The sequence below is a fragment of the Hoplias malabaricus genome, chromosome 14 (assembly GCF_029633855.1).
Source record: "Hoplias malabaricus isolate fHopMal1 chromosome 14, fHopMal1.hap1, whole genome shotgun sequence".
Taxonomy (NCBI): Eukaryota; Metazoa; Chordata; class Actinopteri; order Characiformes; family Erythrinidae; genus Hoplias; species Hoplias malabaricus.
In genome coordinates this window covers 15,803,863-15,830,596 of record NC_089813.1, presented here as the reverse complement: position 1 = coordinate 15,830,596, position 26,734 = coordinate 15,803,863, and the positions used below count along the sequence as shown (strand labels likewise).

At 37.2% G+C, this 26,734-nt stretch overlaps 1 protein-coding gene across 2 annotated transcripts in view; it reads right to left on the bottom strand.

Moving 5' to 3' along the window:
* The window catches only part of cacna2d3a (calcium channel, voltage-dependent, alpha 2/delta subunit 3a), a 220,840-nt gene that overhangs the window by 53,392 nt on the left and 140,714 nt on the right, over positions 1–26,734 (bottom strand). For both annotated transcript variants that reach the window (XM_066643291.1, XM_066643292.1), the window contains 13 exons: positions 21,835–21,906; positions 20,837–20,917; positions 18,959–19,033; positions 13,731–13,814; positions 12,840–12,911; positions 12,628–12,689; positions 11,605–11,672; positions 9,108–9,153; positions 8,321–8,418; positions 8,110–8,203; positions 7,759–7,854; positions 5,646–5,767; positions 1,788–1,865 (listed from right to left, as the gene is read on the bottom strand). In XM_066643291.1, coding sequence (XP_066499388.1) covers positions 1,788–1,865; positions 5,646–5,767; positions 7,759–7,854; positions 8,110–8,203; positions 8,321–8,418; positions 9,108–9,153; positions 11,605–11,672; positions 12,628–12,689; positions 12,840–12,911; positions 13,731–13,814; positions 18,959–19,033; positions 20,837–20,917; positions 21,835–21,906 — 1,048 coding nt within the window. The remainder of the gene's footprint in view (positions 1–1,787; positions 1,866–5,645; positions 5,768–7,758; positions 7,855–8,109; positions 8,204–8,320; positions 8,419–9,107; positions 9,154–11,604; positions 11,673–12,627; positions 12,690–12,839; positions 12,912–13,730; positions 13,815–18,958; positions 19,034–20,836; positions 20,918–21,834; positions 21,907–26,734) is intronic.

Here is a 26,734-nt window from a genome sequence, read left to right as displayed (position 1 = left end):
TCATGTGAAGGCCATAGTTATTTCAGCAGGACACCTCATGCTGTATTTTGCATGGCTTTGTAGACAGACTGCATGTGCTTGACTGACCTGCCTGCAGTCCAAATCTGTCTCCTATTGCACATCATGAAGAGGAGGATCAGGCAACCACTGACTGCAGAGCAGCTAAGGTCTTGTATCAAGAACACACAAGAATTCCACTTGCAAAAATTAATTTTTCTGGGAATTGAGGATACCAATTGTTAATCAGTGTAATTAAAAGGAAAGCTGATCATATTATGATTTAAATAACCATGCTTTTCTCTGAACGTTTTTGGAGTGTGCTGCATCACATTGAGTTAATTTACATTCACTAATACAATTAAACTTTTTCAGTAAAAGCATTATTTATATTTTCCTTATTCAAGTAAATTAACGAATCACAGATTGTATTTTAAAAATGTTTTTTGGAAATGATCTTTTTATTGTAAATTCTGGATAAAATATCTAGGTTATGTAATGGATAAAGATGACAGAAGTGTTCTGCAACTGTTAAAATCCTGATTAATATGAGATTTTAATATGACACCTATAATTAATTGTACAGTGTGACATTTTATCATTGCTTTCCAGCTGAAATTTAAAGATAATTTGGGGTCACTTTAGCTGTTTCCAGTAATCTTCCACAAGTCAAAATCAAGCAGAAATCCCCAAAGAAGAGCTTAGCTTAATTTTAATATCAAACAGCCAACAACAAAGAGCAGCCAGCTGTGTGAGATGATGTCATATATGCTTTATATTCCAAACTGAGCAAGAAATACAGAGTTAGGACTTCATACAGGCTTTAAGCATGTTCAAAGGGGAACTGTTCTGCATTAAACTGGATTTTATAATGTGACTGCTTCAATCAGATTCAATTCAATCAGATGTTTACAGTTTTAATACAGTATATGTTTATAATAGTTTACTATTCTTAATATACATTTTAAAATACTATAAGGTTCTCGTTATTATATTATTATTATTTTTTAACTGTACTTGCATTCTTTAACTGCTCAGAGTTACTCACTGACAACCATTAAACAACATGGTGAAAACCAGGAACCTCTTTAAATGCCCCATTTAATATTACTCCAGTAAAATTACTACAGCAAGCAAAAATTCTGACACAACTCATCTGTCACATCCACTTTTTTACTCTCTTATTCCATCTCTGCTTTTCTGTCTCTCTTATCACTCCAGTCACTGAGAAAAAATCCTAAGAGACAGTTCAACATTGAGGAGAAGTATGATTCACAGGAGAGACAGAGAATGACAGAGAGATGGACAAAGAATAAAAGGACATAGAGAAGTATAAAAATATTAAGAGACAGGAACTGACAGTGAAAATTAAGAAAAGAAAAAAAGAGAATGAATGTAGGGGAAAAAAAGAAATGAAAAAGTGAGGGCAAATGGAAAGAGAGATGTATGTAGATGTTCCAGCTTAATGGATTTTAAAAGGGAGACCGAATGAAAATCTGAGGGTTTTCAGTTTTTGTGATCCAATAAACAGGACTTTATAGCAAAAAAATAAAGTATGTATGCAAGCAAGGCAGAGAGCAAGAGAGTGAGAGCATGAATGACAGAATAGGTCTAAACCCACTAAGCTCAATCCCTCAGTTGCGCTTTCTAAGCTTAAGCTCCGAATAATCCTGTCTTCATATTAAACCACATGCACGCACACAAATAGGCAACATACTTATTTGTTCTTTAAAAAATTTCATTTTGAAGCTGCAGAGCTGCGAGCTAAATCAAAAAGGTCAGAGTCTTACCTGCAGCAATGGGAGACTTCCTCTCATCCAGTAACTGAATGGCTGTACTGGCCAGAACTACACTCTTATTTTCAGAACCTGCAAATTAACACAAGCTATTAGCTAGTACAACATACCATAGCAAGCACAAGCATGGGCAAAAGGCAAAACATTACTACATCATGGGCTGCACCAATGATGAACTTGTATTGTTGATTGCAAGTGTAATTTTTATTGGCTGATGGACAGTTGACTTTATCATTTACATTTTAAATGAGAAATCTGTCATTTTTTCCAATGAGTCTTCGTGTTATGACCAAATGTTCTGCTGACACCTAGTGGCCTGGATGTGTCAGATTTTGGTCTAAAATTATTTAGGGGTACCTGCTCTATAGAGCAGCATAAGCTTGTTCACCAGGGACTAGTTCAGCTCCTCATATGGAAAATGGTAGCGTGCTCTGTACCGTACATGATATACTGTATATCAAGAATTAAAATTTTGGGATAGATTAAGGTTTTTGTATTGAGACTTACAGAATTACTTTTTAAAATTTGAATACAAGTATTTTAATTAGTACCCAACATACTGCATTGTATTTGCAATTGTTGCAATTGTATTGTTGCAATGTTGCAGTTATGTTGCACATCAATTTGTGTATTTGGGGAGCCCACCAACCCACAAACTACAATAACCCAGTCAGTTTATTTGTGGGCTGCCCAAGTCATAAAATATGGGATGAGTCATTCTTATTTGGTTCCCCTCATCTGAGTAGTTTAGCTACATTGATGGACCCATGTTTATGTGAACACAGGGTTAAAACTCAGAACAAATAAGTGAAACAAAGGCACTGAGCAAAAATTAGCAGATAAGTGAGTTCCCAAGCAAAATTGGTGAAAGCAAGAGTAGAGAAAGAGCACAAAATGAAATTTCTGTGCCTTGCTCTCTCTGCTCCTCGCTCGGCGCTGTGGCGAACTGTGTGGCTCATTATCATTAAAGAACGAGTGCTGAAGCCATGGATGTTTACACAGTGTGAGATTGATGCTGTGGTGCTTGTATTTTGACCAAAGCATGTCAGAGATTTCATTCAGAGTTTCATTAAGATCCAAGGGAGCTGCGATAGCTTGTGGAAAAGGAGTATGATGCACCTTTAACTACTTAAGATAAAGCAGACTTAAAATATGTGACATATCTTATCACAGTCATTTATCACATTATTTTTTTAAATCATACAGTCAACCCCTACTTGTGTAGAGCCTATGGCATATAATATTATGATTAGAATGACCTAGCTGTACTGCCACATCTGGCAAGGAAGCCTGAAATGCTCCTATTTAGAACATGGCCTTTTACAGACAAAAAAAGGCCCTTCACTTAGACACATTACAAAAGCTAGAGAGTGATGGCCTGAAGCAAAATATGTGCTCAAAACATGCACTTCTAATAAGTAGACAGAGAGAGAAAGAGAGAGAGAGACATATCCCACTGGAAATCTCTAAAATCCACAATTCATGCCAAAACCTCAACTAAGCACTAATAAAAAGTACAAAAATGAACAAAGAAGCAGAAAGAAGAGGGAACAGAAGAGGAATGATGATGAAAAGCCATTGCCTTTTTTGATAAAGCCACAGAAATGCACTGGCTCGCTGCTTGAGGTCAATTTCAAACATGCTCAGAGTTGTCAACATTAGCTGTCACATATTTGAGAAGGGACAGTTGCACAGACACTTGCCTAAAACCATTCTGGGCGCAGATTATGCTATATATGAAGAAATTACACTGTCACTGGTAATTCTCGCCAGTAAATCTGTTTACTCTTAATCCCTAGACATACTATATCTGACCATACAGAGTAAATAAAGGCAAATCCAGAAGGAAAATAACTTCATGTCACTATCGTTCCCTGTGAAATGAAAATTTGCTAATGTAGGAAAATAAAGTATTTTCTTATATGCATGCTGCTGGCCCTCAAAACACATTTGGTTAAAATAAATTGCAGATCTCCACAAACAAACATCAGTTAATAAAAGACAATTTTTAGTCAATAGTGCAGAGACAGCAGAAACCATCTAAAACAATACAACATCTGTTAGGAGAACTTAGACTGGTAGGTGAGAAGAATTATACAATCCAAAATCAGTGCCCTCTTTTTTGGCAAGATTAATTTTATAATTTTATTATTTAAAGCACAATTATTTTCCTTTACCCCCTCTACACACTCACACACTCGATTAGATACATTCATGTCTGTGTCTTTAAAGTGCTGATAAAATGAACTGGTTTAAATGGAACAGATCTTTAAAAAAATATCCAAAGAAAACATCTTGCTATTCAAAAGTTATCATAAATACCACCTATTAATTACACCACAGTGAGAAATCAAGCTTTTTTTAAGCATTATTTTACTTTCTGTCAAACATTAAGCTGTTAATAATTCAGCAAAAAACAAATATACAATTAACAGATACCAAATTTTGTTTCTGTTGTTTTCAATGAAATCTGCTGATTATTTTTCCATATGTTTATTGCATTTTTCCATTTCTCTAAATAATCCCAGACACATTCAGTGATGTCTGGACTGTAGTGTGATTAGTCCACTCCACTATTCTAATTTCAAAATTCATTTTATTTATTTTTTTTTTGAAAGCTTCACGTACTTTTATACCCATATCAGTAAATTGTTTTCTCACACAGGAAGGTCACACTGGAAGATAGAAACGTGTAAATTTTTTTCAGATTTGAATAAACGTCTCTCAAAGATGATGAAATGCTGTCAAAGGAAGGGGCAGATGCACTTGCGAACGTGGGGTTTTATTACTCAATAAATTGGACACAAAGGAAAACGGAGCTCCAACAAATATGAGCGCGCACACACACAGATCCAGACACACAAATGACTTACAAGGCATGAGACAAAAACACAGGGCTTTAAACTTACAGATAACAGCAAACATCTGTGAGCTTAGTCACATGACCTGTCTAGAGAAATACGGTGCATGATGTAAACATAAGCACATTGACAAAACCAGACAGAACACAAAGCATGACAAATGAAAGTATTAAGTACTGTTTATATGTAGGTGATTTCTAGCATGGTTATCAATACTCATTTTTCTCTGTCAATTTTATTTATTTATTTTTTAAACTCCAGATTTGAACGTTCCTTCCACTTTCCTCTTCCTTAAGCAAGTGGATTGCTTATTCTCTTTACATATCTCCTGAAATAATGTATAGCTAGTAATTAATTAAGCTGAAATAAATGATGCATTATTTCTAATTTTTGGAGGAATTTACCTTGCAACATTCACCTTATAGTTTTGTTTTTGTCCTGTGGTTTGCTGACCTACCACATGGAGGTAACATTTTGTAAAATAAATAATAATTAATTAATAAATTATATTTTAAAAATAAATAAATTTTCTTACAATTTTTCTTACATTGTGATACATTTGATAAATTAAGATAGTTATACAAATATTAAAATAACTTGATTTTATTTAATAGGTTGTGATTTTATTTAATTAATAGATCTGCATAAGCTTAACCATTTCTAGGCCTCTAATGGAGGAAGCTTGGTTGTTTTTTGTGTAAATTTGTAGACTTTCACATTTAGCATACAATGTATTTAGAATGTAAAGGGGCAAAGAGTCAATTTTAAGTTTCACTTTAGGATCTGAATCCTTTGGCTCCCTATTTCCACTTTTAACTGAAAATATGAAACAGTTCCCATTCAGTCTTTGTAAGCCAAGTAATTGTTTTACAGATAAATAATCATGGTTCAATGTAGATAAAGAAAAGAAGAAAAATAAAGTGTGCTTTGTGTTGTCGTGAATATACCACTGCTGTTGTGTGTCATTTGGAAGTATTTAGCTTCTCCTCACCTGTATTAAAGGGAAGGGAATAGACGAAGGTTCCTGGCACCTGCTCTGCTGCTCTCTTGTACCACAGAGGGAAATGATCAGCATTGAACACACCCTCTTTATCCTCCGCTGTCAGGAAGTCTCTTAGAACACACAGCACACACAGGTGATCTCACAGAAAATTATTTTAGTGGCCATATGATCAAAAGACATGAAAAAAAATCCAGATTAAGGGATTAAGGTTAAGATTTTTACAAATAACACTTTGTTATGGCTTAATACTGATAACTGGGCTGTTGATAACAAATAATTTTCATTTCTGTCCTTGAAAATGTTAATATACTACAATTTAAATGTCTGGAATCATCTCAAAATGTATTAGTATGTATTAAGTATAATATTACATTAAAATCAAGACACCTAAAAGCAAACCAAGTTTTGTCTTTATAACTACCAACAAACATTTTGATATCATTACCATCACGTTATATACCATGGTATACCATTTTTTGCATACATCTATAGTAGTGTTGTCACGATACCAAAATTATGACTTTCGATATGATACCTGCCTAAATATCTCGATACTGAAATGATACTATGGCAGAAACCTAAAACATCAGGAAAAGTAATGTACTTTCTCTACATGCTGAGGGTAGTCGGCAAAATCACTGGAATCCGCTTGTTAAGCGTGACGCCGCATGTGACGTTTCGCGATTTCTGGGTCCTGTCATGCCTTCGGCCCTTTGTCATACATTCATAAGACGTGTTTTACTGTTTTTGCAGTGTCTCCCACAGCTCTGCCTCTGGGAACAGAATAACCACAGAGAGAGCTGCCTCCCCCACTCTCGGTCAGCCCCAGCGTTCTAACGAGTTGTTTTACCGGCAGCTATACTTCCATAAAAAGTAGCCAAGGTTTGTACAGAAAGTCACTGGCACTAGTCCTTTTATAAATTTTTTTTAATAACTCGCTAGAAGGTCAGAAGTGTCCCTAAAACTAGCAGCAAATCATTAAGGGAGGGAGAGGAGGTAAATCAAAAATATCCAATGTTATTGGGTGCTGAGGATAACAGGCCGGCCATTTCTTTTCCTTTTTCTGATTCTATGGGGTCTTGTAACACAGCTTACACAATTTTTGTGTTACAAAAAAAAGTCAAGTATTATGGAGTTATACAGCATTTTCTAAAATTAGACAACGACATAAGTTTCACAAAAAAAAGGTTTTATTTGGTTGTTCTGTGATAAAAACAAGTACATTTAAGTTTATTCTAAAATATTTGGGCCCGGATGGCGTTCCATAGCAAACCTTTACTGTACTCTGAAGCGCTTTTCCTGTTCCCAAGCGTTTCTTCCTTCTCCCAGGCCCAGAAAGTGAGTAGTCTCGGCACATATCGCTTCTGTCTTTGTCTGAATCCCTGCTATTGGTTTACAGATGTGTCAATCACTTCTGACCCGCCTGTTGAGAACTCTGAGCGAATTCCTATGGAGAGCGGCGTCCAACAGCGCACACCTCCCCCGGGTAATAGGACCCAGCTCACAGCCGGCAGCCGCTCATTGGTCCACAGCTACACTGAGGAACGCCCTCAGCTTTGAATTCATGAAGACTTTACGTACAACCTTCCCATTGTCATGGCTCCAGGAGCTCCAGAACAGTGCATTACAGTAACGCAGGCTTCTTTCCTGAAACTGTAAGTGATTTTTAAAGACAGAATCTAAAAAGAGGCCTTACATGTCAGTTATGGTTTAAAAGTCCGAGTTTAAAAGGCGACCTGCTCCAGGTATAAACTCTCAGTACCTAGCAGGGTGGGCCCTGTGCTTTTCTGGAGAACGGTTTACTGAAGGCGGTTGAAAATCGGTGTGTGTATTTGTGTTTTGGGTAGAGGGAGTTTCTGCGGAAAGGGGTTAAAGTACCGGTACACATTATATGGGGTATCTCACTGTTTTAATGACAAGTAATTGAGATAGTATCGGTATACTGTGCAACACTAATCCATAAGAGAATTCCGTTTACATATCTTGATGATTCCAGGCACCAAATGGTAGTGAAAATTATTAACAGAGAATTATAGAATTATATTTACATGCACGAACAAATGATATCTGTTATGGGAATCAGTATTTTTTTGTTGCTTACTGATTGCTTAGTTGGTCTGGTACCACAAATAAGTTGATTCTGGAGAGGCCAGCTCTAGTGCCCAAGTAAGCGATCTCCACACCTTTATCAGAGTTTCTGTCACAACAGAGAATATAAAACACTTAGGAAATGGTGACAGTTGTGTGTGTGTGTGTGTGTGTGTGTGTGTGTGTGTGTGTGTTGTGGGGGTGTATGTCTGTGTGTAAGATAAGGCCATGCTTAGGCATATATTATGATTTAGGCTTGTGCATATGAAGTAAGCCTCCGGAAAACAAATGAAAATCTATGTAATAGCTCCATAGTTCATGAAAACAAGTGTGTGTGTGTGTGTGCGCGCATGCGCGTTCATACTCTGATTTATTAAGGGCCAGACTGGTCCAGTAAGCTTCTATCGGTGCAGTCACCACAGCATCAAATAAAACCTCCTGAATCAACTCTTTATCACCTAGAACAAAAATGGCAGCAACATGTATATTAACATCAAAGGCAAACAATCTGCTGACAGCACAACAATGTGTATTCAAGAAGTATATTTGTCTGTGTCTGAAGAGCTTTCGCTTACACTTGAGATGCGGCTGCCCTCCAATGAGGTAGATTTTGATAGCCTCAATTTGAGACAGGTAACGATGTTCTGGATGCTCATCTGTGTTACAGTATGTCCTGGAATAACACATACACAGGTTTGCATTGGCATTTTTATAATGTTTGTGTGGTATTTCCACTGAAATGTTACAAAATGCAATCTGGAAAAAATGAGTGGAGAAAACGAGCCTGGAAGATATTTTCAAAAAATACTCATGTGTGTTGTTATATTTATGCAGAAATAAAGAAACCCTGTAGATTTAAATTATCTAAGAAACCGCAAAGTGGAATGGAAATTAAATGAAAATTTAATTAAATGTTAATTCTAACACTGATCGTTGGGATGACTGAAAACTGTAACAAAAGCTCCCCATTTGTGGGCTGTCCAACCCCCAGAGACAAAACGTGCTCTTGTGCCACCCCAGGTTCAGATGGCATTACTGGGGATTGAAAAAGCAATCACCTGCTGACAGGGCCAAAGCTTAGGCCTCTGTACCACTTCTACACCAACCTTTTAAAACTGAACTTTGGAAGGAAATTTTGTCTAACTTTTGGCTAATTTGAAAGTCTTAGTCATCACATTGTGGACACTTCATCACACTGGGGATATTTCCTCTTACTGGGGACACTTGGTCCCATCAAAACAAGCTAAACAAGCCACACCTACAAACCAATACTACAAAGTCTTCTCAAGTATACAGCAAAACATCTTGTGCACATATGCAAACACAAAACATTGCATGACTGCATATGCTCATCTGCATTACCATTCATCTGCAAGTGCCACATCTGGATGCTCCAAGTCATGAAGTCCTGAAACACAATAAAACACATGAAAGCTTTTAAACAAATTTATAATGGTCATGTCTGTCAACAAAGTAGGCTTTCATTTGGGACATAAAGCAGTATCAGAGGTTTTTAAACTGAAAAAAAAAAAAAGTTCTTTGAGCTTACTTAGGAACAAAAGGCTTGACCTCAAAAGCCTGACCTTGGTCATTTAAAAATATAGTGTGCTGATTTGATAGCTTTCAAGCGCAAGAGCATTAGTGAAGTCAGATAGTCATGTTGGGTGATTGTTGTGTTTTTTATACAAGCTGGAGAAAACAAATTTTACCACAACCTAGTAGACTTGAAATTGTAACGAGTATACCATCCTATCTGGGTCAAAGCATTATAAATATTGAAAACTTTAAAAAAGACATACTAGGCAGTGTTCAGTAAACATCTTTTTGAATTAAAAGCATGTTTCTCTTTCTAGCTTTTTCACTGGCTGTTGCCCTAATCACTTGTTGAGTTAGGCTTCACTATCTCACTTGTTTGGTTAAGCATCCTGTGCACTCTACAGTGACCATAATTACATTTAAAAATATAATATGACAATATCAGACGCCATTTCAGTGCTAGATTAGAAGACTAAATTCCACTTTTCACATCAGCTGCATTGTTTGTTGCTTCTAATCTTGAGCTCCTGACCTGAAAAACTCAAAGGGTTGAATCAGATTTAAAATATATGTAATGCAGGCCAGAATTTTTTCTGTACAACAAATTCTGTTTTAATATTCACTGCTTTAAATTTACTTTACAAGTAAACCAAAATGACCTCAAAATTTCTTGCTTCCTTTACGTCATATTAATGCATAGCCAGTTCTGTCATGTTTAGGCAACTAATCATAAATAAAACGATACCACAAGGCTACCTGGCATCAGGATCCAAAGCTTTTAAAATGAATGGGTGACTAATTCAGCTCTCATAAACCTGACCACATACACACAATTTTCATAATGTATACAGATTGTAATTTTGAGCCTGTGGATGGAAAGACTTGGTAAAACCGGAGGTCAACACTGACTCGCCTACTCTCCTTGTAGTTTCCTCCTCTCCCTCTCCTACAGCTTTTTCTGTTTCATCCAATGCTCCTTCTCCTTCAACTCTCTCTCAAACTGTATCTCATATTATTTTCTCCCTCTCATCTTTTTCCTCCGATTCTCTCTTTTTCAATTGTACAATTTTTTCTTCTAGCTCTTTTAATCTCTTCCTTTCACTTACCTCCTCTCTCTCGCTTCCATTTTCTCTTGTCTTTCTTTCTCTTTCCCTCTTCTGACAAACTTATTCTCTCACTACTCTTCTTTTCTACCCCCATTATGACTGACTTCAACAGATGAGTGGAGGGTCAACTCCATGCACATTCTATGGCCAGTTATTTTTCTTCATTTCATTCATAATTCATCAGCTTTTCCCCTGGATGAAAAATGTCCATTTCTATCGGAGCTGACGTGTTGGCCATCACAGGAAATGCCGAGTCATGCTCTCACAATCCCGCATAGTAGCAGAGTTTAAAAACGCACACATAACTGGAGTCAATGAATATTAACACACATGGTCCGGAGGGGGGCGGAAACCGCAGGGGTGAAAACACTGGTACCTGGCAAAACGTTCAAGTGCATATATGCGCAAAGAAAACATTTGATTTAGCTTGTGTGTGTGTGTATATACACACACACACACAAAAATCAGCCATAACCTTATGGACACCTCCACCGTCCATTCTCTCAGCTCCATTGGCCATACAAGGGCACTTGGATGTTCTACAAATGCAAATTGCCGTCCATCTGTTGCCCTGCGCTGCGCTAAAACATGTATCTCCATTTTTGTCTATTTTTTTGTTTGTTTGTTTACCAAGTCATTTGAACAACACAGCTCTCCGTCACATTGTGTACAAATCTTCCTGACCAATACAAATATGCCAAAATTACTTGGAAAAAATATTTTTACATTCACTTTCATTGTACATTCATTTTACATTGTCTTCTTTTAAGTTATTATTTTGGGAGTTATTAATTGGAATTTTTAACACTTAACATTTTATCTTCTTTCACCTTGTTCTTTATTAATCAAGACCCTCACAGGACCACAACTGAGCAGATTATATTTAGCTAGTGAATCATTTTAAGCTCTGCAGTGTGTTGTGCTGGTACGGGTGAATGTTACTGCTGGTCTGAGAATTGTCCATCAACCAAAAATATCCAGCAGCTACATCCTGTGGGCAGTGTTCAATAAGCAATGGGACTCTGACCATTGAAAGAAGCAAACTAAGTTTGCAGAGCAACAGATGGACTACTGTAATTGTAGAACTACAAAGTGCTCCTGTATGGCTCTGTATGACCAGTGGAACTGAGAGACGGAAAAGTGAGTGAAGAAAGAAGGAGCTGGTCATAATCTTATGGCTGTTTGGCGTATACTTTTGGGAAGGGGTGGAGGTTTACCTTCTTCCACGGTGACACTCCCCCTGAAGAAATATTTACCATGTCCTCTCGACAAGGCCACACCTAAGCTGCAAAATAAGCACACATCACTTTAGAGTTCACACCAACAGCACTCTTTACAATTCATGTGTGCATATCTTCTGATGCCAGTTTCGATTTAATCACCTGGGCCACTTAAATATGAATAATGGAATGGCCATACAGATTTCATACAAACACTTGCATTCATATAGTTTACAGACTGAATGTATCATATAGCTCATTCTTATTATTAGTTCTTAAATTTTAATTGATACGTTGTGATACCATGCCATTGGCAGCACTCTATGAACACTTGCTCTTTTTCTTGTCACACATGAGGACCCCCAGATGTTGCACATTGGCTTACAAATCTTTTGCTGGTTTTATCACGTATATAACCAACATATACAGATTTATTTAATGTTATTTTACATAAGAGGCTCAATAAAACAGCTTAACATCTGGCAAAAATAAATTGAAGCTCAGTAATTGTTCTGTTAACACTGATTAATTACTGCCATCTTGCATACAGAGATGGGAACAGAAATTATATATTTTGCCATATTTCTTGAAAAAAAAAAACTGAATTAATTCAAAGTTTAATAAAGTTTGGATTATGTTATAAATATTAAAGTTGTAATGTATCAAAGCAGTAAAAGATAAACATCTAAGTGAAGATTATGCATTATCAATACAGTTGTTCAATGTCCTCAAACAAGACAATTTTTACACCATTAAGTACATGTCCAAAAAAGAACATGTAATGCATAAAATATACATTCCATAAATAACACATTCTGAGGTACAGTGTGTCCATTCTTATCCATTTTTTCTAAAGTAAAAGATTAGTACAGCATTTCTTCTTTATTTATTTTGAAGCTGTAAAATGTGATTTACTGGAATTCTGTTAGTCTTGAGCGGCTGTATCAGCATCTTAAACTAGCTATTTCTTCAACAAGGAGTATCTACATATTTTTCTCTTGATAAAGACTGACACATTACCTGAAGGGAGTTCCTTTGATGTCTGTGTAGTAGTAATCATTATGCAAAACAAGGACGCGTTTCTGAAACACACACACAGCATATTACAGTGCCATCTGGTGGAACATCCTGCTAAACCATTAATGAACATATGGCTAAGCATTGGCATTTAAAGCAGTAAAAAGAATAAACACAGACACATTCATAATTAATTAATGTTCATGCTCTCTCACCCCTTTATCAACTGTCTTCTTAACTTCCATAGAGAAGGTTCCGGTCTTTCTGTTCACCATAGCATTGCGCAGCTGAAGCCACAAACAATGTGTGAATAAACATCAAACAAAATTATAAGAGAAAAACAATATGAAAACAAGAAATCCCAGATTGTTCCTTATACACCACTGCATTGACTGCACTACACTAACTGCCTATGAGGAGTTTGGTGTGTCCTCCCTGTTTCCGTGTGGGTTTCCTCTGGGCGCTCCGGACTCAACCCGATATGAACTGGATAAGCAGTTACAGACAGTGAATGAATGAATTAATGATTATTTAAACAGTGCACTTAATGATAGAGGTTATAAATACATTTAGAGTAACCATATTTTTTTTAAGATTAGGTTATATTACAGTAAATAAGTCAGTGGTTCCTGAAATCTTTCAGCAGTTTTCTGCACTTGTCAAAGTGACATCTACACTATTGTCAGAAGCCCAGCAGATCATTGCCCATAGCATCACACTGCCTCTGCTGGCATGCCTTCTTCCTATAGTGCAACCTGATGCCAGCTTTTCCCCAGGTAGGTCATGCACATGAACTGTCCAGTTCTAATGTTCATAGGCTTCCATAAGTTACTATTGAGCATTTTTCCATATCAGCTTTGAGAACTGACTGTTCACATGCTGTCTAATATATCCCATCCCTCAGCAGGTCCCATTGCAACTGTGTAATTGTATTCAATTCAGCTGTAAATGGTCTTAATCTTGTGGCTAATTAGTGTACATGCAATTCATATGCATTTGCAAGGCAACAATTTGTTTATTTAAGATAAATTGCTAATAAGCAGAATGCCTTACTAATTTCCACTGTTATAAAACAGAAATGAAGAAAAAAAACAAAACAAACAAACCATATCCTCCTTGTCTTCCCATTCAACCTCAGACAAATCCACACTGCTGTAGTTGGGCTTCCTCCTCTTCTTGCCTTCTTCATACTGAAACACACACGACATTTGATGAAAGTCAAGATTATTTTATACAAGCCAATTCTTTTTTTAATTTAAGAATTATACTGGACCAGCATATAAAAAGGTCTGAATAGAATAAACAATGCAATTTATTTAGTTAGAAAGTGACAGTCTTAAAATTAGGATTTAGATGGATTGAGAACCATACTAGCATTAGTTATTTCAAATGTTAGGGTACACCACATTATCATCAATATATAACAAGACACTGTTGGTAGTTACTTCATTAAATGGTTAAACCTAATAACAAATATGAGCTGAACATGACAGGCTTAACGCCAACTGATGGAAAAGACAAAGTAAGATCAGTATCCAGCAAGATCTGCCGTTTAACAGTGTAGATGGATGGGAGTCCACTATTTGGCAAACAACAGATCTCCGTTGCCCTTTCCATCGGTCTGTTATACTAGATTATTAGTGACTTGTAATGTATTAACCACATAATTAATAACTATTAAACAGATAGTAAACCATATCTAAACCTTTATAAGTGTAGTCTTATTCTATATTGATACCGGATATTGATACTTAGGGAAAGCTATTCTGTAAAAATACAAACATTTCAGAATTAGCCATTTCTGTAATACAGCAGATAAAGTCCTGATTCAGCTATACAACACAGGTTTCTTCAGAATGCAGAAAAAAAAACATTAATTTACACCGAAAATTACATGTTCTTGCCATCTGAATTCAAAGTAAATGCACATAAACATGTGTATTATAAGGGAAAAAAAATTTGCTGGAGGAAGCAAGTCATCAGAAGCCCTTCTCTTCTCCTGTGATGTGAGTGTAATGTTGAGTGTGTTCCAATTGGCAGCCTTAGTCCCTAATTAGGACACTTTTTTGAAGTTGATGAAAGGAACATTTCATTCTGTGCTGCAGATAGAGGAAACAGCGGACAGGAAATGGCAGAGGACCACACTACAGTAGATGAGCAATCTGCTGTTTTGGCTTTGGTGACTGTGCTCATGCAACTGTCAGTCAGAGTAAAGAGAGCAGGAGGGTGGTGTTTGAGAAAAATATGGGTAGAGGGCCCTCTTGTAGATGCAAGAGGTACTGCAAGAACGTAAATGGTGCTTGTACTAAATATATGTACATAACTGCATATCATGATGATAAAGCATGATTAGCTCCAGGTTTCTGGCGATGTAGGTTCAGACCCAGCCATGGGTCACTGTTTCTGAGGAGTTTGGTGTGTTCTGCTGTGTCTTTGTGGGTTTCCTCTGGGTGCTGCAGTTTCCTCCCATTTTCAAAAATATATGTTGGGAGGTGGGCTGGTGCCCCTGGTAACCCTGACATTATTTTATTTCACAGATCTATAATGAAATCTTACAAATATTAATCTCTCCTGTATGTACATAATTTAAAGGTAGATTTACACGGTCATTCAAGGTACAAACTACAGTGTGTGCAGAACTATTAGGCAAATGAGTATTTTGATCACATCATCCTTTTTATACATGTTGTCCTACTCCCCCAAGCTGTATAGGCTTGAAAGCCAACTACCAATTAAGTAAATCAGGTGATGTGCATCTCTGTAATGAGAAGGGGTGTGGTCTAATGACATCAACACCCTATATAAAGTGTGCTTAATTATTAGGCAATTTCTTTCCTTTGGCAAAATGGGTCAGAAGAGAGATTTGACGGACTCTGAAAAGTAAAAAATTGTGAGATGTCTTGCAGAGGGATGCAGCAGTCTTGAAATTGCCAAACTTTTGAAGCGTGATCACCTAACTATCAAGTGTTTCATGCCAAACAGCCAACAGGGTCGCAAGAAGCGTGTTGAAAAAAAAAAGGCGCAAAATAACTGCCCATGAATTGAGGAAAATCAAGCATGAAGCTGCCAAGATGCCATTTGCCACCAGTTTTGCCATATTTCATAGCTGCCACTTTACTGGTGTATCAAGAAGCACAAGGTGTGCGATACTCAGGGACACGGCCAAGGTAAGGAAGGCTGAAAAACCACTACCTTTGAACAAGAAACTTAAGATAAAACGTCAAGACTGGGCCAAAAAATATCTTAAGATTTTTCTAAGGTATTATGGACTGATGAAATGAGTGACTCTTGATGGGCGAGAGGCTGGATCAGTAAAGGGCAGAGAGCTCCACTCTGATGCCAGCAAGTGTGAGGATGGAGTGAAGCTCAACTCCCAGACCTACTGCCAGTTTCTGGAAGACACCTTCTTCAAGCAGTGGTACAGGAAGAAGTCGGTATCATTCAAGGAAAACATGATTTTCATGCAGGACAATGCTCCATCACATGCATCCAAATACTCCACAGTGTGGCTGGTCTGTAAATGTCTAAAAGAAATAAAAATAATGACATGGCCCCCTTGTTCACCTGATCTGAACCCCATAGAGAAACTGTGGTCCCTCAAAATGTGAGATCTACAGGGAGGGAAAACAGCACACCTCTCTGAACAGTGTCTGGGAAGCTGTGATGGCTGCTGCACGCAATGTTGACTGTAAACAGATCAAGCAACTGACAGAATCTATGGCTGGAAGGCTTTTGAGTGTCATTGTAAAGAAAGGTGGGTATATTGGTCACTGATTTGTTTTTGGTTTTGTTTTTGAATGTCATGTTTATTTCTAAATTTTGTGTTATATTGGTTTACCTGGTGAAAACTAACAAGTGAGATAGGTATAAATTTGGTTTTTATTAAGTTACCTAATAATTCTGCAAAGTAATAGCTACCTGCACAAACGGATATCCTCCTAAGACAGCCAAATCTAAAAAAATCCCACTCCAACTTCCAAAAATATTAAGCTTTTGGGTTGATTGAGAAAAAAGTTGTTGTTCAATAATAAAGAATCCTCTCAAATATAACTTGCCCAAAAATTCTGCACACACTGTATAATGTACCTGTACTGTACCTTTGTACTTATCAGATTTAGTTGCACTATTCTGTACACTGAGTATATTTTTTTCTGTATTTTTAATACTCTACACTCTCAGAAGAGATACTAACCTGTCACTGCTGTGCTACCCTAAATAATTCATCTCATATTAGGGAACTTTGGTACTTCAAGTCCTTTTTTTTCCCCCCTCCAGTTGCTTGACTTTAAGGTACTTTATTTTTAATGTACAATTGGCTTTTGAAAACTTTTATACAATACAAAGCATATTTCTTTGTTTGTCATATGTTGCATATGTAACATTAGTTGTTCCAGCCCCATTTTATGAACAGTTTAAAGTAAGTCAACTGGAAGCATTTAAGTAGGGTGGAATCATGTTAAGGGAGCTGAGAGAGAAAAGAAGCCCTATCCATCCTGAGTGATTTGAAGCATGAAGGTGAGTGCTTTGTGTGGATGTGTTAGCGTGTGTAAATACAAGCTCTTAGAGGAATGTTCCGAAGCAGATGGAGCTTTTTCTCTCCTCTCATCAAACTACTTCATCCTGTTCCTTTCTCCTTTCTTATTATTCTGCCCTGACTCATACAACTGTCTCTGTCCAGCCCGGTACTCTTATGTGGAAAGACCTTTCAGACAGGCAGTGCTAATCAATATCCATTAGATGGATGAAGAAAGTGAAACTGAAACACTTACACCTGCAGTGATCTTTAAGTTATCCTTGGAAAATATAGAGCAGCAGAAGTTCCTCGCCATTTCCTGTTCTTACTCTGCATACCGCTTAACTATGTGTGTTTGTCTTTGTAAAGCAGGGTAAAAGAGGACGGCTACACCCCAAACACCCTCTTATGATGCTTTAACCGCTTCCCCTCTGCTTGATAATTACGCTGCAATTAAACACAGGCCTGATGCATTCATCTACAGCACTGCAAAACACACTTGCATACAGCACAATGCAGCCAATCATGGCAATTCACACACTGAGCCATTCCTTTATATCCTGTATATGGAATACTCTTAGTTGAACTAGTCTTTTATACCTACGAGTCTCACAGTACAAACAAATGTTCTTGTGTTTATCAACAACTGTGTTATATTTAAGAAGGCAACATTTTCCAGCACTTGTCCAAAATTCAGAGACCACCCTTTATTATACTAAATGTCCAGTCTTTAAAAGGGCATAACGTTATTCATTAAAAATGTTATAATAAATAAAACAAAAACTAAATCATGGTGGCACAGCAGGTAGTATCACAGTCACACTGCTCCAAGGTGTGTCTCCCTGCAAAGGACTGGCGCCCCCTCCAGGGTGTGTTCCCACCTTGCGCCCAGTGACTACAGGTAGGAACCGGACCCCCAGGACCCTGAACTTGATAAGTGGTTACAGACAAGGAATTAATTAATGAATGAAAAACTAAGTATATCTCCCCGCCTACTCATTTCAGTCATAGAAACTGGTTGCATTTCATGCTTCTCACGAGCTAAGCATCTGTCTCTCTTCTCAGTAATGAGCTCTTGTCAGCTACATGTTCTTTCAGCCCTACAGTGTTGAGATTTATTCTCAGTGCAAGGATGGACAAAACCCTTGTGGATTGTTTCTGAACAGAAGCAAGCATGGAGCTTTCTGACCATCTCTCAAATAAAGAAGCCCTATATTCTAAAGTTGACAGAGGTGTTGTCCTACCAGATACTACAAGTGCATTTTAAACATTTATTAAACCAACGTTTACAAAACTTTTACTTTTGCCCTTCTTTATGAAATTGAAATCCCTTCTAAAATACATCCTGAAGAAATGACTAATATTCAATAGCCATTTGACATTGCCATGAATTGTGGAATTGCAGTTGATGAGCTTTGCCATTTAAACAGGGGTTGTTGGGTTGTAATTATAAATTTAAAGAGAAGCTGAATATGAAACATGCATGGCAGTGTCCCAGTGATTCTCATGTATTTTTCAAATGTTCATGGACCACATTCTCCAGCTACTCAATCCGTTGTGGTCTCCAAACTGAAACGTAGATTTAGAAACCTTTCTTGAATAAAAAGCAAAATATGGCCTGAGCAAATGTAATGGCATACATTACACTTTCTATACTTTTTAATTATGTTTTTCAACAGTAGCAGACAAAAGAAGAAATAAAAACTGCACTAAAATGTCTTGTGCAATGTTACATTAAGGTTATTCCCTGTAGATGTTTGAACATAAGATGCGCACACAAACAACTTGACAGTCCAGGAAAAGTAGTTAAGTTCTCATTACCAGAGGTCTCAGGTCTGGATGAGTCAAGATGTAGCCATTGTTGGTGATAGCAAATGCATATCCATGGATTCCCAACTGTGAATCACGCACACACACACACACAGTGAACATAATCAAGGACATTGTGAAATTTCATAATCAGTAACAGTCCTTTGCCTTCGCTTTCTGTTCATCCTCTTTTTATCATTTTAATATCAAAGTCCAATCAAGCTCTGTGCAATTTCCTGCTCCTTATGCTGGTCCACAAATCATGAATTACCACAGCTGCTTGTGTGGAGTGCCCCCAAACACACATACACATGCGAGCATGCACACTTCTCACATGTGCCTGTGCTACAGTGCCCAGTTCTCCCCACACAGCTAAATGGCGAGACCCTCCTAAAAATAACACAGTTTCAAATGCCAGGAGTATTTTAAAACTAAACCTGCTAATTTTCTCTTCATGATATGTCCATAAATTAACTTCTCTGATCCTGCTACGTAAAAGGAAACAGTACAGAACAACCAAGGCTGTAATTTCCCTGCCATTCTTTGTCTGTGGTGGAAAAGGTTAGAACAATCAAAGCAAGAAGCTGAATATATATATATATATATTTTTTAAACGGACCTTTGCGCTTTAAAGCGCTTATACAGTAGTAATGTGAAAGTTTGAGAGTCCCTGCTCTAATTGCCTGCTATATTCAGTTTGTTTGGGGTTTTAAAGAATTATATTTGTATTATGTACAAAATTCCAGCATATTTCATATTTTCAGCAGACTTTGGCTACAAAAGGGCATGCTAATGTACAACCATCATTATGACCTTGTTTTAATATTAACCATCAATTTGTTGCTCTGTATAATTTATTTTCCCCTTTCACCCCGTTCTTCAATAGTCAGGACCCCCATTAGCAGGTATGATTTGGGTGGTGGATCATTCTCAACATTGTCACTGTGACACTGACGTAGGGATGGTGTGTTCATGTATGTTGCTCTGACATGAGTACATCAGACATACAAGTGCTGCTTGAGTTTTTAAAACAGTGTCCATATACCGTTCAGTCTGTTAGACACACCTACCTCATTGGCCCACCTTGTAGGTGTAGTTAGATACATTAGCTCACAGTTTCTGTTTAGACCAGTGGTTCTCAATCCTGGTACTGAAGTACCATTGACCTAAATATTTCAATGATGTTTGATGGCTGAACTCACAGTTCAGCTCAGGAAGAGTTGGTAATTAGCTCGTAAATTGCCTCAGCTGTGTTTAAAGCAAGGGATTCTCCAATGTAGGGCTATGGTATTCCAGGACCAGGATTGAGAACTACTGCTCCAGACCTTCATCTGTGGACACAGGATGCCACCCACAGGACTATTCTCAGTTCAGCAGTGTCACTGGGGAGTTTAAATCTCAAGTAGCCCTTCTGTGTCTGATCCACTCCTATGAGTGCAATACACACTAACACAACACCACCTTCACACAGCATCTATGGTGGTCCTGTCCATTGAAGAACAGGGTGGTAGGAGGCTAACAATTTAAGCAGATAATCAGATGGAATACAGTCTGTAATTGTAGAAGTACAAAGTGCTCCTGTTTGGTCAGTGGATCTGAGACTATGAGTGTAGAAACAATGAGGTTTCATAATGGTACAGATTATTTGTGTATGTTCACTCATATACAAAATGTAATTTGACAAGGGTTGTTCAAACACACCAATGACTAACACAAACTACTAATTTAAGCCTATTGACTGACCACTATATTCTCAGAGTATACAGCATATTGATTTCAATGCTTGTGTATGTATTCCACTAACATTCAACATATTGATATGTAGTTGTATTACTGACTCAAAGAGCTGCTACATGGTGTTCAACATTATGAGATGGTAATTTTGAATACCTTATACTTGGGAATGGTCTTCAGGAGTTCTGACACAGGGACATCTGTGCCAACCACACCAAGCAGAATGCCCTTATTTTTCTGAAACAAAGTAAAAGATATCAGACAGACCGCATTCACAAAAAACACTCTAGAACATGGCTCAATATCTGAGTCCTACCTAGTCACAGTTCTGCAGAGTTAAGCATTAAGCCCCATTAATGACACCTGATTTCACTCAACATCTAATTATCTACCTTCATGAACCTAGAGTGTAATGCGTGTTAAAATGCTAACATCTATGGAGTGGTGCCCAGAAAGGAACGCAGTTTGATACCACTGATATAAAAGACAAACTTTATTATGTCTTTGAAAATATACATTTCCAGAAAATTATAAATTTAATTTAATAAAATTTTGACTCAGTGTGTGTTGTGAGACAAAGATATGCTGTATTTTAAGTACAAATCAAATACATGTTTAAGAAGGAAATGTTCAATAACTTGTGCACAGCATGGAAAATAGTTGGTGCTAGTAAAGGTTTTGCTTGATTGACTAATGTTTGAGCAAGTCCTGGTGGTCAGATTTGTGTACTATTTTGTCTACCATTTAAAAAAAAATAGGTTTTATTTTGTGTTAGTTCCTTAAATGTGAGTTTCTGGGAGCCTAAGTAGTGCAATTGAACATGATCCTTTTGCAGTATGTTGTGTCCATATTGTTAAAGCAAAAATAATAACTTTGAGAAAACCATGTTGAATATTATTAACCTCGTTAAATCTTCATCACTGAACTTTTTTTTCTTGTAGTTTTTGATTCTAAGCAAAGCCTTAGTAAATCAAATGTAACTGTTAAAACTTCTTGTGAATATACTGTATATTGTGGTTACCCTGACCACAGTATTTTGTGCTGTGGACCATCTGCCCAAGAATCTTTTTTTAGTAAATTGTAAACATCCAAACAATACAAACAGGGGAGTTCAGAACTCTCTGATTATACAACATGCTTCAATTAGTACTCACTGTCTCATTCTTTGTGCTGAATACAGGCATGGCAACTGTAGTCATCAATACAGGCCCCTGATTATCCTCCAACTAGAAAAGAAAGAGAGAAACAGGAACTTTTCAGCATTAAATAATACAGGATAAAAGTGAGGAAGTGTTTGATTCAGCATGAAAGGAATGCACATATGCCTCATATGTTAAATTGGCATAGTCCTTTGATGTGCATACAGACCACAGACCTAGACAGAGCCAATACAGATACCATGCTGTAAAAGGAACAAATTATTATGTTTATATAAATTTCAATTAGACCTCCTCAGATGGGTCAGCAAACTCAAAATGCCTATCATGTCTCCGATTTTATTAAGGCAATCACTGAGCTTTAGTTTAGAATATTCTAGTGAAAATAGGTCCAGCATGCCAAAATAATACTAGTAAATTATAAATATATATATATATATATTTGTGTTTGAAACACTTGCTGTAAATCAGTGAGATAAATCAGAAATGTCACTGGAGGCTTCTTATGTGCAACTATATGGTAAGTGGATGGCAATGTCCAATAGTGTAGAAACAAAGAGGTCATTTTGAATTTACAAGCTAATTTACAATCTTATTGTTAATTATTATCCAAGAATTATTTAAAAATACACACTTTGAGAAGACTGCTATAAAGAATAAAAGAACATTTGCACCAGAACACTGATGTGTCTGAATTTGTAACTACTTACTGAATTTGGAATTACTTACTAAAAAATAAAATGCAAAAAGAACTAGCTTTGGAAATGTGGAAGAATTCACCTTTTCTTTCAAAACCAGAAAGGAAATATAACCAAAATTAATTATTTCCTTCATTTATTAAAATACACTATATGAACAAAAGTTTTGGGACACACCTCAAATTAATTTGGGTGTTTTATTCAGTCTCAGGAGTTTCATTGCATGGGTTTCTATGGCCGAGCAAATGCATTCAAGCCTTACACAACCAAGCACAATGGCAACGGCTAATGAAATGGACAATTGTACATCTCCAAATTTGTGGGAACTGTTTAGGAAAGCCCTTTTCTGTTCAGGCATGACTCTGCCCCAGTGCACAAAGCAAGATCCAAAGGCATGGCTGGGTGAGTTTGGTGAAGAAGCACTTTTTGGATAAACTAAAACTGAGAATTTGAGCCACTCGATCTCATTCAACATCAGTGGTTGACCTCACAATTTCTCTTCTGGATGAATAGGCAAACATTCCCACAGACACATTCTAAAATGCTGTAGAAAGCTTTCCCAGAAAAGTGTAAGCTGTTATTGCTGTAAAAGGGGACTGACTTCATATTATAGACTATGGATTTAGAAAGGGATGTCATAAAAACCTGTGAGGAGTTTGGAGTGTTCTCCCTGTGTCTGCGTGGGTTTCCTCCAGGTGCTCCGGTTTCCTCCCACGGTACAAAATCACAAGTTGGTAGATGGACTGGCTACTCAAACATGTCCCTAGGTGTGAGTGAACGTGTGAGTGTGTGTCGCTCTGCGACCCCCCCCCCACCCCCGGTGTGTTCCCACGTTGTGCCCAGTGATTAAGCTGTTACAATTAATTAATTAATTAATTAATGTTATCAAAACAATGCACAGTTGTCCCCATCTAAATGTATGTAACAGTAGTTTTGTTCTGGCCTTAAAGAGCTACCTGGGTAATTGTGGCAGCTTTGTTTGAAACTTTAACTTAAATCGGGACAATATTTTCTGGACCTCTGCATAAAGGGCTTAGTGTCAAGGTGGTTAGGTGGTGAGTACAAAGGAAAGGTGTAGGGCTGCAAGTCCTGAAAAGCCACACACAATCTTAGAGCCCTTCTTATCTGGGGTGAGGATAAAGTAAGTGGAGCTTAGAGCTGCAGGGTCAGAGAGGGAAGGAGCTCAGTGCTCAGCTCTGTCATACACAGCTGCTGTACAGAGAGCAGGGCAGAGACGCTGGACCTCTCTCCCATTGGACTATCAGCTGCCACCACGGAATGTAGGTCTCCATGACGGATTGAGCTCTAGTGCCTGTGACAACCTCAGCTCCACATGATTTGGCTTAATTATGGCTGAGGCAAGAGGGAAAGGAAAGAAGGTGGAATCATCAGATAAATAAGCATCTGCTCAAAAATGTATTGTTATTGTGACATGGCAGTTGAATCATAAAAACAATTAGTTACAATTTCAACTTAGCTGGCTTGCTTTTTTCACATATATATTTTTTTCTGTTTTCTTTTTTCACTTGTATGAACAAAAAAAGATGTTATCTGAATATATTAGAACTAAGAAATCCTAAAACCTTACTAAAGCAAACATACTATTATTTGTGTAAATTACTAACATTAACACTGTCTAAAAAAAGTAACTTTGAATTTAAGAAGAAATGACAAGGATCCAGAGAAGGATCCTGGAAGAAAACTAATGATTCAACCCAGGATGTGTGGAAAGGATCATTGTTATATACATTAGTTGGGGGCAGTGCTGTGCAATTGCTCAATTTGGCTTTCTGGATTACTTGTAAGCAAATTCCCAGAGACAAAATCCTGGCTAAACTGGCGGGTAAAATAACCAGAGAGAGAAGAGAGAGACAGACAACATGGCAAAGTGGTCTAAATAAAAAAAGATTGGTTGTTGAGATTTGTCGTGAGATCTTTTGTTGTGTAATTAGAATACTTATTTTCAACTAAGCGAATCTTTTTTTATGCATAAAGTATATTTGGTTTGTAGTTTGGGGCGGAATAGCTGAGGGTGAATAGTACATGGGTCAAATAAATATTTGGCTGATTTTATCAATTAAATGTAAAACTAAATGTCCATTGCAACTAAATTTGTTTTACTTTATTTGTATGTTGAGGACACTTTGCTTCATCATAAATTGTAGTTGTTGTATGTTCAGTAATTGGGACCCCATTCACTGGTAGTGCTGTTTCACTAAATATCCTTAAAGTTATTTACCCAAAGAAGATCTATGAACACGACACAACTGTCAGGTCAGGTAATGATAAACATACAAAATGCTGCTTCAGTTCATTTAGGGTTAGGGTTAAGCCCAGTAGCCCACCATAAGTTTAGTACTGAATTTGGGTTGAAAGAGAGGGGAAGAAAGCTGTAAACAGACATATTACTCAGAAAATCCTTCACTGGACGTTGTGCTCATAGGTATATGGCTTTATCTTTTAAGTATGTGTGTTTTGAGCCTAATCTACATTTTTCAGTGAACTGAGGCTCACACCAAAACTCCTTTCAGAGAACACACCAAACTCCTTACAGACAGTCACCCGGAGTGGGAATCGAACCCACAACCTCCAGGTCCTGGAGCTGTGTGACTGCGACACTACCTGCTGCACCACCGTGCCGCCATAGAACCATATTTTGCAAATTTTCTAACTTTTCTGTTCTTCCAGTACCAGTCGTTGAAATTTGCTGTCACAGAAACAGGCTTTTAATCGTCCACACGTGTGTCTGTGTGCACTGTCAGGTTGTGTTAAGCTAAATTCACTTTGTGCTCACAGATATAAGGCTCAGCACAGCCTGAAAGAGCACCCCCTCCCCACAGTAATACAGTATACCGTGATAATATTTTGAGACGGTAGGAAAAATGTGGATACCGCCTATCTCTAGCCAGAATTCAATTTAACACACACAAATGTAACTATATTTTCCTCACTAATACATTTGAATACAAATCCTGTCCATATTTTAAGCAGATGAAGAACTTTAATTTTAGTCTTCACATCTGATAACTCCTTTTTAATCAAGTATTATTACTACATTCTACACCTATTGATGTTTTTTTTTTCCTCATTCACACATGAACTATCCAAAGTCAGTTTATCCTGGCTGGTGGAAAACAAAGCTAAATGAGCTGTAGGATGATGGATGGTGGTAGTGGGCTGTGGTTGGGATTCAGAGACACTGTGAGAGCTTAGAGGACGTTCTGCACTCACAGCCTCCACTCAAGGGGAACCACAACTGCACCAGCCATTAATCACCAGCCTGGGCCAAACTCTTAACAACTGCTACTGCTTCTGATTCACAATCTTCCATCAGATAGCAGCTGATTACAAGTTGCAAAGAATCAGACACTGGCTGATTCACAGTTTTAGGTCAGATAGCAGCTGATCCTGAATTGCACTCAGTCAGCAAAATCATGGGAATGAAAGTTTCCTCCTCCTTTCTTGGTTAAAAAGTGACCAAATCAAAGACACCCGGTGAAGTAGAAATCAGCTTCATTACACTGTGTCCAGATTCTACATACAAATGCAGATTTAAATAAACCCAAGATGCATTTCAAACTGCTTTAAATCTGAGGCTCAAACAATTTCTAATGACACATTTAATCTGAATGTTAGTTACACTTTTACTGACACTGTGGAGAAAAGTAAAATACAAAATACAACATACAAAATACTAATTTACACAAAGGATCAGTATTCAGGAAAATATTAAATGTAATTTTGGCAAATTACTTCCAAAGAACATACTTACAGAGGGCAAATATAAATAAATAAATAAATAAATGCATAAAATAAAACCATGAGCATGTTGAGTTCAGAGTTAGCTGACTCACGTATATAGTGCCTATATAAAATACATTTCAATTTGTATAACAGTAGACAAGTGTAATTGATTGTGGTTAAAACTGTATCAATATTCAATCCACACATGAAAACACCAGGTGACAATGGTTTCTAGATTAAATCAGAGAAATATTAAATTAATCTGGTATATCTTTAAGCCATCAAAGTGGAAATCACATGGATCAGATTGTCTGCTTTTTAATGTAGTCTTGATAGTTCTTACATAAAGACATCTTGAGCAAATGATGGGTAGATCAAAGCCCTTTTCATAAATTGAATCTAGCACCTAATTTGCCACACAATTTAAAAAAAAGCAGATGTTTAAAAGTTTATTT